This window comes from Haliotis cracherodii, unplaced genomic scaffold, assembly GCF_022045235.1.
Source record: "Haliotis cracherodii isolate W230 unplaced genomic scaffold, xgHalCrac1.p SCAF_10, whole genome shotgun sequence".
Classification (NCBI taxonomy): Eukaryota; Metazoa; Mollusca; class Gastropoda; order Lepetellida; family Haliotidae; genus Haliotis; species Haliotis cracherodii.
The window spans coordinates 37,791,407-37,803,766 of NW_027266265.1; the positions used below are offsets into that span (position 1 = coordinate 37,791,407).

The 12,360-nt window shown below is 36.9% G+C and overlaps 2 protein-coding genes across 2 annotated transcripts in view; one reads left to right on the forward strand and one right to left on the reverse strand.

Annotated features, from left to right (window-relative positions):
- The window catches only part of LOC139454351 (probable ATP-dependent RNA helicase DHX35), a 149,047-nt gene that overhangs the window by 53,646 nt on the left and 83,041 nt on the right, over positions 1-12,360 (forward strand). The gene's annotated exons all lie outside the window — the stretch shown is intronic.
- The window catches only part of LOC139454350 (probable G-protein coupled receptor B0563.6), a 52,438-nt gene continuing 40,292 nt past the window's right edge, over positions 215-12,360 (reverse strand). Inside the window, exon 2 of the mRNA XM_071235990.1 lies at positions 215-2,290. Within this exon, the coding sequence (XP_071092091.1) occupies positions 1,115-2,230 (1,116 nt within the window). The 5' untranslated portion in view covers positions 2,231-2,290 and the 3' untranslated portion in view covers positions 215-1,114. The remainder of the gene's footprint in view (positions 2,291-12,360) is intronic.

Here is a 12,360-nt window from a genome sequence, read left to right on the forward strand (position 1 = left end):
TGTTGAAGTCAAGAAGGTGTTCTGTAAGACTAGTTACTTGTCAACAGCTCCTGCTGAAGTCAAGAAGGTGTTCTGTAAGACTAGTTACTTGTCAACAGCTCCTGCTGAAGTCAAGAAGGTGTTCTGTAAGACTAGTTAATGAAAGCAATGATTGTTGATTGTCATTGCATGGCATCTGTAAATAATGATATGACTCAAAACATAAACACAAGCAAAAAACACACAATCTGTAATATTCTCTATCATGTACATGTTTAATAAAACTGCCCTTTGTGAGGTCCCGATACATTGTCTGATTGGATTGGGGCAGGTAAAATTACCAACAAGAATGTATACATTGTAGTGATTCAAACTGACCATTATGATAATGACCCGCCTTACTGAGTAATACTAGTGTTTGTCCCCTTGACTAATATTTCTCATAGCTCACCTATCATTTTCCTATGTAAAGGTCACTATATATCCACATTAATGTGGAGCACTGATTGTTTTATAAGTAAAGCCCTGCCTAATCATGACTGATTAATGTTCTTGTTGGCTTTGACTGTTTCACTCCATTGTCGTCATGACTAATTGTTCAGTGTCAGTCACAGAGTTATTGACTGTTTCAAGCCTTTGGGGGTCATAACTGACTTTTGTTCATGTGTGTGTCCACTGTTTCACCTTGTTCTAGACATGACTGATTGTTCCGTGTCAGTCATGGAGTTGTCGACTGTTATATGCCATTGGGGTCATGACTGACTATTGTTCACATGGTTGTCGACTGTTTCACATTGTTCTAGACATGACTGATTGTTCCGTGTCAGTCATGGAGGTGTCGACTGTTATATGCCATTGGGGTCATGACTGACTATTGTTCACATGGTTGTTGACTGTTTCACGTTGTTCTGGACATGACTGATCGTTCCGTGTCAGTCATGGAGGTGTCGACTGTTTCATGCCATTGTCGTCATGACTGATTATTGTTCACATGGGTGTCAACTGTTTCAGACCCGTGAAGATCCGGGTTATAATAGGTCTTTAGCAATCAATTCTTGCCGTAAAAGGCTGTTTCACGCCATGGGGCCATGACTGATTATTGTTCACATAGGTATGGAGTCTACTATCGACTGTTTCACGCCATTGTGGTCATGCGAGAAGGTTGGGACAAACTTTGGCTGCTGGCCGCAGTGCTGGACAAGGAAATGTTCCCATTAAGTGCAGTCTTCTTCACTCGTACCTTCTGAAACTGCTTGCCATTAGAATTCTTCCTTAATGACTTCCTCCACCGATTTAACATCATTTTGAATACTCGCACAAACTTGTTATTGAAAGCACAATACAAGACAAAGTTGAGTGACAGGTTGCAACAGATGAGCATGTTGGAGATCATCTGGAGGATCCTGTATGGCGTGGATCGAAGGAATTCACCAATAGGACGTCCATTACCGAAAAGAGCATACGCACTTGGACGGTCGGCAAAAGCAGACGGCATGACACAGATGATGAACAGACAGACGATACTGATGAGGGTTATCGTAAGACGCATTTGTTCTCGGTTCCATGTGGCTTCTTTGTTGTTTCGGATGTGGAGAACCTGGCGCTGGCGTTTTGCTCGTTGCACTGCATATACCAGGTAGACGTTGGAGATGCAGAGCACGGTGAGGGGTATGAAGTTGATGATGATGCTGTAGAACCAGTTGATGATGCTGAATAACTGAGTCTTTCTAAAGTCAGTGGAATATAGGTAGTACTTTGGGTCATCAGGGTTGAACTTGTATTCAACACGGAAAGCCAGGAATCTTGGAATGTTTATGATACCAATGCAGGTAATGATGATGGCAACTTTTACATTGGCGCCAGTTCTGCTACAGTGTATTTTGGCCCAGATGGGGTAACAAACAAACAGGAATCGTTCGATAGTGAGCATGACAATCAACCAGACGCTGGAATTGGAACAGATATTTACAAGAGGGTAGTATAAGTGGGCCTCGAAAAAACGCCAGTAGTAACTGAATGGCTGGTTACGAGCGAACACAAAGTATATGAAGGTCAAGGCCAAAGCACCCAAGTCAACAGACGCCATGGCGGTGAGATAAGAGTAAGGGGACTCTTTTAGGTAATGTTCTGTGAGAATTAGAAGGTTGAGGATGTTGCAGAGGATGCCGAACACACAAATGGCTGGACCGATGTAGTCATAGCTGATGTGTTCCAGCATGGAGGCCACCTGGGATTCGTTACTGATATTCATCGCGAAAGACTTTGGTCAGTTTCTATGTCCACTCTGGAATTGGCAGTGTCCCATCTGGACCTGAAAATACAAACAATACTATTTACCTCGAAACTAACTGTATATCAGGGAGAACATCAGACATGTAGCAATCTTTGTGTTTTGAATGTGTGATTAGATAATGTTTTTTCAAATTATGTGTAATTGTGTTACAATAACACCATTTTTGTTTAACATTTATTTTATGTCTCCATTCTATGCTGAAAAATACCTTGGAGCCATTCAAAAAACATTTTGTTCAATTTCATATATGCAATGCTAATAATAGCCATACAATCAAATTACATTCACAAGCAAGAGAATATCTGTGCAAAATTATTGATAGGACAGATGGAGACAATGAAAGGACTTTTTAAGTGAACCTATGGTTTTCAGTGGGTCAGGTTATTAGTCTTAATACAAAGAATGCCAAAGTCCAATTATGATGCGCCAGATTCCATTCACCAAGTGTATGCTGTTGGTGCTAGAAACCATTGTTTCCCTGGTCAGTGGTTCAATGCGCTCTAAATTATCATTCTCAGCTCCCAGGGGAGTATACAACCCAAGCTGCCCATGAAACACAAGGTTAACAGTCATGTTACCATCTCATCCTACCAGGTACCCATTCACTGCAGAGGCATATTTGAAACAAAGTCTCCTACATAACAGGAAGTGTAACAGGAATTATTATCCTGGAGTGCCTTATATTAAAAGTCTCACAGCCAATCATGAACACACATACTACATATCCATACAGACCCATGAGGACTGGGTTAGAATAGGACTTCAGCACCCCAGGCTTGTCTAAAGAATCAACTCTGCTTGTCGTAAGAGCCGATTGACGGAATTGAGTAGTCAGGCTCACTGACATGGTTGATGCATGTCATCGTATCCCAACTGCGTAGATCAATGCTCATTACGTCAATCTCTGGATTATTTACAGACAGCTGTCATATAGCTGGATTATTGCTGAGTGCAGCGTTAAACAACAAACAAACCTACATATCTTAAATATATGAACATTTAAGGTCGGATCATATGTTTTCGGACATCATACATTTTCGGAAGGCCATGTTTATTGCGTTTACTCGTGCTGTGACAAGGGTTGTTATGTTACACAGACATTGTAAATACTCAGATGATGGCTTGTTTTCATGATAAGGGTTTTTTTATAAGTGAGTGAGATGTTTTACATTTGTTCTTGTGATCAGCGAGAAAATTGTGAATGTTTCTTAAGCTGGGATTAGCAATGTTTAGCAAAAGTAAATATGTCGTAATCAGTTCTGTGATGACTTTGTGTGTATTGAAAGTCAGAAAGCAGTGTTTTGATGTAACCTTCAAAACTAGGGCATCCCCAATATTTAATTTTAATCCCTGTAGAAAATATGAGTGTCATGTAAAGTAGTGAAATGGTGTACTGTAAGGTAAGAATTGATATTTACTCTAATTAAAGGACTTTTATATTTCTTGTCAAGAATTAATGAATATCATTGTGCGTCTCGGGATACAAAATATTTTTGTCTGAGTCTATTCTGTACATGCGTGCGTACTGGATGCATATCCTTTTATTATGAACATGGAGTGCATAGGCTGTTTTAGAATTCTTGATTTACAAGTTATTATTATGTAATCAGGATGGTCATGATCATCATTATAATACAAGTCCGACTCTAAACACATGCCAGTGTTTCACAACTGCAAGGTAAATGAGGATCTAAACAGATTGCCATGACACACAATTCAACTCACAGCAGTATTGATAAAACAAGAATCTCTTTGATAGTCAAAAGACATATTGTACATTGGTACTTATTAGTAATGGCAGCACAGAGCACATATAGCACATTCAGTGTGCTGGACCACCTCCTTGGTTTGGTATATAAAGGGTTTGCCTGGAGAGCGGAAGCTTGGTGGTTCGATCCCTGTCTGCGTCATCATGACCGAAACAGGTTAAGAGCTGGTACTCATCATTAAGATAGTCAACTCAGAGACAGTATGGGTATCGGTGGTAAACTGCTGCATGGTATCTCAGTGGACTAACGCTTTAAAACCTGAGCATAAATATCGACTCTTACAAGCAACCACACATGAATGCACATCACTATATGTGCAATCTTCTTGAATACAACATTAAACTCCATTTTACCTCACTCTCATATTCAGTTCAGTCTTATGAGCTTGTCTTCACCAATCCCACTTCACAATGTTAAGGATGAAAATATAAAAAAAAATTGAATAATCAAAAATTAATATTGTGGTCTATGATTGAAGATCATGACTCCACGCCCTTGATGTATATGTTTGTAAGTCATGACTAAGTACATCACCTTGACGTTGATCTCCATGTGAAATTCAACACTCGTCACATCTGGCGTACGACGAAGGAGGTATTGAAAGTCAGCATGGAATAAATAACCAACAAAGGATATTTACTGGTCAATACACTATTGTGAATGGATGTTTTCGCCTGCCATTGATTGGTTAACTCGCCCACAGCTGAGTCTTGACACTGAAGTCTACCATCGAACAGGAGACAGGAAACGTATAAGGGACCGGTCATTAATTAACGAAGGGGTGGGTCAGCGGTTTTTGATGCACTAATGTACTGAAAATAATGACCCTCCCCTAGTGCTATTATATGTTTGGATGACCCTTCCCGTGTCCTTGTACGCTTTTTTTACGACCTTCCTCAAAAAGACAAAATTCAAAAGCACTTTGTTTTATTATAAAATGTACATTTTTTCATGATCCTTCCCAATATGTGTTTTAGTTTTTATCTAGTAGGACCCTCCCTCCCCTGGCTCCCTCTTAATGATTCACACCTAAAAATGATAATCAAATTGAAAAATATATAAATAGAGAATCTCACCCTTGTGTCTTTTGATATCAAATATTTTTTATTATTTTTTTATTTTTTTTATTCCCATCATTTCAAATACAAAGTATACATGGAACATATTACATGAAGATCAGCATGGTATATATTCAAATCGCCTTGTTGTACATTCAGTAGTTTGTTTCTCTGGTACATCTGGTAGATCTATATATAAGGTTTCTATACAGAATAACAGACAAATTGTAGTATTTAATCATATCTTGGTATTCTTGAATAATGTGTGGAATGAAGACCAAAAAGTGAAAAATTTAGCTTGTTTACAATTTGAGAAAGCAATAGATCTTGTAGCTTCATAATATTCAATTATTTCCCACTTTACTTGTTTAAAATGTGGAATTGATTTCTTTCTCATTTGTTTATAAATTACAAATTTTGCAATTAAAAATATAATATTTATTGGGTTATTTTTTTTTCCTTTAAATCCAAATAAAATATTTTGGTTACTTTTGATATTAAATATATCAACACAAGGCTTGCCAAGGGTTTTTTTCCACTTTTATCAACGAGTGTTGATATACTTGATATTAAAAGACACATGGGTGAGATTTTATTCCTCATCCAACAAGATTCTTCCAACTTTTTCAGTTTGTAGACAGTAATAGGCAGTGTCTTAAGTGTAAAAAGCACTGTTAACAGCTTCAGCAGCAGAGCCATTAGTGATGTCATTTGATTGTGATGTCATGGTAACCAATGATGTCACAATGGTCTGCAAAGCTTTGTGATGCAATTTCATTGCAGCGATATCTACAGTGTAGATATCGCTTGATCTCACCCAAGCGATATCTCCTGTGGGAGCCAGTTTTGGATGATAAATAGAGAATCTCACCCGAGTGTCTTTTGATATCAAATATATCAACACGAGTTGATAAAAGTGGAAAAATTCCGAGGCTTGCCGAGGATTTTTGACACTTTTATCAACGAGTGTTGATATATTTGATATCAAAAGACACAAGGGTGAGATTTTATTTATCATCCAACATCATTCTTCCAACTTTTTCAATTTTTAGACAGTAATTAGCAGTGTTTTCAGTGTAAAAAGTACTGCTAACAGCTTCAGTAGCAGAGCCATTAGTGATGTCATTTGATTGTGACGTCATGGTAACCAGTGATGTCACAATGGTCTGCAAAGCATTGTGATGCAATTTCATTGCAGTGATATCTACAGTGTAGATATCGCTTGATCTCACCCAAGCGATATCTCCTGTGGGAGCCAGTTTTGGATGATAAATATTTGTAACATGTAACAGTACTTGGAACATTGATAGTTGACATATTGCTGTAAACACTGACAGAAGCCATCGTAACTTTTCAAACAAATTTCAATGGCAAACTGTTTATTTTTCCAGACCCACACCTAAAACTAAAACAGATAAGAGGATCATGTTATTTAATGTTTTGACCAACCCAAAATAAAAAAATGTGAAAATATCTGTGAACCTAAAGAAATATATGTATGGCATTATTATTTCAGGGCTTGATTTAAGGAACTTGATTTAACTTGCAACGGGTGATTGTTAACATGAAAACTTAGTTGCACCAGACAATACCAGGTTGCACCCTGGTCCCATAAATTTGTCAGAGTTGAAACAATGGATGTCACATAAATGAATGCTGCATGGCTGTAAAACGTAAAAGGGACATGTGCACATAGTCTTGAAGTGCCCACAGTTTGATGATGTCAAGCCCAAGAAAGGATGACAAGTTACACATAGTACACGGACTAGGGATGTGGTATGGTAAATAAAGCTTATGAAGGTATTGAGAGTGTTCCACAATTGATGCTGTGTGGACAAGTAAGGGTTTAAGTCTGATGCAAATTTAAATTTTGTTTACATGCATGTGGACATAAATATCAGATTGCATTTGTCAGTAATGGGTTGCAATGGTGCAGGAATAATATAGCTGAATCGAGCCCTGTATTTAAAAGCCTTATATATACCTCCAGTGAAGTCATGCTATTGTTCTCCAGTCGTATTAAATCTCATAAACAGGGATGTTGTAATAGTCACAGGATTTTATATGATATCCCCAGCATATCTGCTATATAATATGTTATAATACCCCAAGATTTTATCAATACAACTTCTGTTTAGATTGTAACGGCTGAATGTTTCTCGCCAGAAATTTATTTTTACATTTGAACACAATGAAATGTAAATTGAAATGACAAATGTTTTCTTCATATTCTTGTGGATCGAACACGCAACCTTCGTTCCACTAGGCTACAGGCGCTGATAAATCACAATGCTTTTAACAATGTCTTTTTCAAGTACTGTACGCCAGCAACAACAGATATTTTACGCCCTGTTTCCTGAGGTTTATTTAAAGAATGTTTGAAACATAAAAATGTTGATAAATGGTTTTTGGGGTTTGTAGGTTTGATTAAACATTTCCCCTCGGGTTTTGATGATATTTAAGACCCTTATCCCCTGGATGCGTGTATTGAATATCATAAATACCCTCAGAAATGGTATATCCTTTGCATAAAACTTGTCATTTTTTGAATGTCGTCTGTTGTTTCTGTTGTCAAGGTGATGGCTATGATGACTTCTGATAGGGTTGTGGTTGGGTTAGAGATATGGTTTTATGACAGAATGACGAATCACATGAGTGCTATGTGTAATCAATATCAGGTTTCATTGAGTGTTAAACTGCAATACGATTGTCAAGTTAATGCCACCTTTTGCGGGTGTTTGTAAATCAAGAATTTATTCATGTTGTGCTGTTGTGCTGTTTATTATTCTTACTCTTGATATCAATAGTCGGACGTGGAGCAGTAATTGATTATTACAAGCATCGATTGAAGTAGGAGGCTGGATGAGGATATTTTGTACTTCTGTCAACCAATGTTGATATGTTTGATGTCAGATTACACAAGATGGAGATTCTTTTCATCAGCAGTTGCCATTCCGAAGCATTAAATTACAATGATTTTAATTTAGAATTAAATCAGTGAGTGTTGATATATCTTATATCAAATGACACAAGGAGATTTTTTACATCGTCCATTGTCATTCTGAAGCATTATATTTAAATAATTTTGATTTAAAATTAAATAAAGTGTTGATTTGATGTCGAAAGACACAAGAAGGGGATTTTATTCATCATCCATTGTCAGTGGCTAGTAGTAGTAGTAGTATAGTAGTAGTAGTAGTAGTAGTAGTAGTAGAAGTATAGTAGTAGTAGTAGTAGTAGTAGTAGTAGTATAGTAGTAGTAGTAGTAGTAGTAGTAGTAGTAGTAGTAGTAGTAGTATAAGTAGTAGTAGTAGTCGAATGTCCAGATTGATCAGACCTTTTATGCTGGCTTCTAGCCAACCAGTCTTTGTTTTATCCCTTAATAATGAGTGCCAGGCAGGGAAACAACAAATACCATCTTTAACGTCATTTGGTATGGCCAACCTTCCCCTCTAGTAATAATAATAATAATAATATCAGAAAATAAAACAATAATTGTTTCTATGGCCTCTAACTCCTTGATTTAAACAATACTTATTTACCCAAAAAGGAATGGGATTGGTGAAGAGGTTAAACCTATTTAAACACCTCTCCCTACAAAGCAAATTTAACAATTAATAAGAGTAAACTGTACATAAAATAATACATTTAGATTAATTGTACCTACTGTTGCAAATATTATGCTGCGAATACACAAGTCTACAACAAATACACAAATACATCTATCGGTACATAAACAAAACAGCATACCAGAATATCACACATACAAATACCTATTAGATTGATGTAATCAATAAGAAGACATATTTAAATTTTAAATCTTTTAGATTTTGCAATGAACAAATGGACAGATTGTACAATAGCAAGGAATACTCCTTGTGCTTGGTCCTGTCCAAAATTAAACTTCTTGCATTTTAGACATAATTAGCATTCAACTTTTCCCTCCAAACCGACCCACCAATACAATTTCATGTCAAATAAAAATATAACATTATAGAGCTAAAACAAAACAACATTATTTCCATCTCACCTCCCCAAGCTAAGAGGGATTTGTATGGTTGTTGTCTAACACAGTCATCAATATTCCTGCTATCTTCCAGCATCTTGTAAACAGTCAAGTACCCCATCATTGTCGTAACTGCTGTCTAAAGCAAGGATAGAAATATCCTGACAACATGGCTGATAATGCAACCACGGATTGCCTGGCCGATGACCAGAGTAATTACAGAATGCTGTGATATTGTGTAAAATTGCATACTCAACTCAAAGAACATTTCTCATCCCACTATCATTGTGAAGGATGTGAGTCGCTGTCTTCGAGATGACTAACAGGATCAGATGGTCAGGCTTACTGACTTGGTTGATGCATGTCATTGTATCCCAATTGCTTAGATTGATGCTGATAATGTCAATCATTGGATTGTCGGGTCCAGGTTTGAATATTTACAGACCACTGTCACATAGCTCAGGAATATTGCTGAGTGCGGCGTTAAACAACAAACAAAGGCCTGAAATTCTACTAGCCCTGGGGATTACTGTAAATCTTGAAATTAACGTGAGCGTGAATTAAATGCGAAAAATGTGAGTGGTCTTTGCGAGCATTAATTAACTTTGCATTTATGTTTCCAAAATGGTTATCAACAATAAGACTGCCTCACTGAACACGTTGAATAGCGGAAATACCAACTTGAATATAAACACGGTTTATTGAGCAGCAGTTGTAACAATTACATAACAATGTCATTTAAAGAACAGGAATTACACAATAGGCATCCAGTGAGTTATCACTGATGGGGTCAAGAGTTCTACCCACTGATGTCAAGCTTGTTGACACCTTCTCCACATACAGTGAACTGCTGTTGGTTCAATTATTTTATTGCCTTTGAACTTCCTTAATGCCAATCAACAGAGTAACACATAAACTGTTTGTTGTTTTGAGGAAAACACTGTTTATTGGTTTTACGGAAGTGCTCTGGATGGATATGGATATTTGTTTGGTTACTGCTTCTAAAAAGGGCACAGTTTCTTTTCGTTAAAGGAAGAGTCCAACTATTCACACACAAAATCACAGCTCATTTTTTTCAGGACATACATGTCCAGTGAACAATAAATTTTGGGGGGGAAAACCTGAAGACGAGCGACTATCTTCCTGTGTTATTTCTGAAACAAATAACTTTTTTTATTAAACCACAGGCTCCCTGAATATCAAAGGGTTGGACCCTTAGATGAGCCCCGATCAGTAGGTGACCAGGAGAGACACCTATTGTCGGCATTCAGGTGGTTCCCGAGGTTTATTCAATTACGAGGATAATTCTGTGGATGTGTAAAGCTAATATGAAATTGATACGAACCCTGCTCTCTGCTATTGTTCACCCAATCAGCATGCATGGCTGCTTTACCTAGTCTAATCAAAAGGTGGTGGCATCATGAGGAGACTCCTCTCAGCAAAATGAGGAGACCCCTGATCGAGTAGTCAAAATGAGGAGAAAATTGATGTGAATGGCAAGAACACGGCAAGTCAGTACTTATTTAAAGATCATGCCGGGAGTGCCAAATCGTTTCACTAGGAAGGATGGGCTTCTTAATAATTGCCCGCATTTCCGTGAATTGTTCCCCACAACCATAAGTTAGATGTCTGCTTGCGTATACCCCAGCAGACGATTCAATGATTTAGGTGTCTATTCTTTCAGCTTGAAGTGGATTCTGACATACAGTTGATTATGTTGCCCGGCATTGATTTCAGGACACTGATTTTGTTTGTGATTGAACACTAACTGCCATTTTTTATTTTTTTTTATGTCATGCTTTTTGTATACTCCTCAAATTGTGTATTTTGCTAATCTTCAATGACATTCCAGCCTGACTAGTTACTGGCCAAGCAGGAGTTCATATCTCAGTGTGGGTTGGAGAAGTCGGGTAATAACGGGTAATAACGGGTAATAACAATCACCCTTAGGGATACGGAGTCCGTCTGTCTGTCTTCTGTCCGTCTGAACTTTCGAGGACATTTCTTACCTATAACTTGAAAACTACTCCAAAGATTCTTATCAAACTTGGTGAGACTATATGAGAGGTATGGTGCAAAGGTTGATTTCAATATTTGGATTTTCAGAAAAAAAATACAGCTTTGTTTTATCTTTTTACTGAATCATTTGTGTGACCTATAACTTGTTTTCAATTTACCAAACCTTTTCCATGCTAATAGAAGAGGTGCAGTGCAAAGTGGATTTTTGGAGACAATATGAAGTTTTACTGTTTTGAACTTGGAATGTTTGTTTTACTTCAATACTTGTGCGACCTATAACTTGAAAACTACTTCATGGATTCTTTTCCAATTTGGGGTACAGTTTCTATACCAGTAGAAGTGCAGTGCAAAGTTTTATTGATAAGTTAATTTTCTGAGAAAGTATTGCTTTTTTCATGTTTTAAACTTAGAAATATGTTGGAGTCAGAATCTCCCGGCTAACTCTTTGCCTTGTTTTCAGTAATTTTGGCTGAGCATTAAAAATTTGCTTCATGCTGATTGGCTAGTTTGTATCAATTGTTTCATTGTTTGACGTCATTTAAAATGATTGTCACAAATAATTGTAGATGATAGTTAAAGATGACGTTATCCATTCAGTGATCATACTTGTATCATTTTCACCAATAATTTGCCTTTTGAACCAAATGGAATCTGTTTTAGAAGAAATATCTCTGGCATTAACTTTTTATGTATTATGATATCAGAAACAATTTGAAGTGACATAATCCCAACAATACACTACTTGAGCTATCAGGAATCTGACATTTGTCTGCATTTCCTCAGTAAAGACACCCTTTATTAATTATGTGTTTCCACGGATTTATTACAGCTTTTCCACACAAGGTCGGTCAAAATAAATTCAAAATATATGTCATTTATTTATTTAAATGAAAGTTTTTCTGCTTTGTCGTTAAGACTGCAGATGAGCTCTTGAATCACTGATAGTGATGTAGACATGGAATTTATATATTACATTTTATATTGTATAAGAGGTTCTATATTACTAGCTGCAGGAAACATATCGAAAATAAATATTTTTATGTTTAATTTATTTCTTAGACCAGCTGCTTTTCAGTAGGGGCTGTGGGCCCACGAAAAATAATTAATGTGTGCCTTAAAATGACTGAGTAATATGACATGAAGATTAACCTACTTGCAACAAAATTACAGATTATCTACCCTTCCAAAATTAAGTTTGAAAATTCCTTGCCCAAACTAATTCACTGTCAGGGCAGT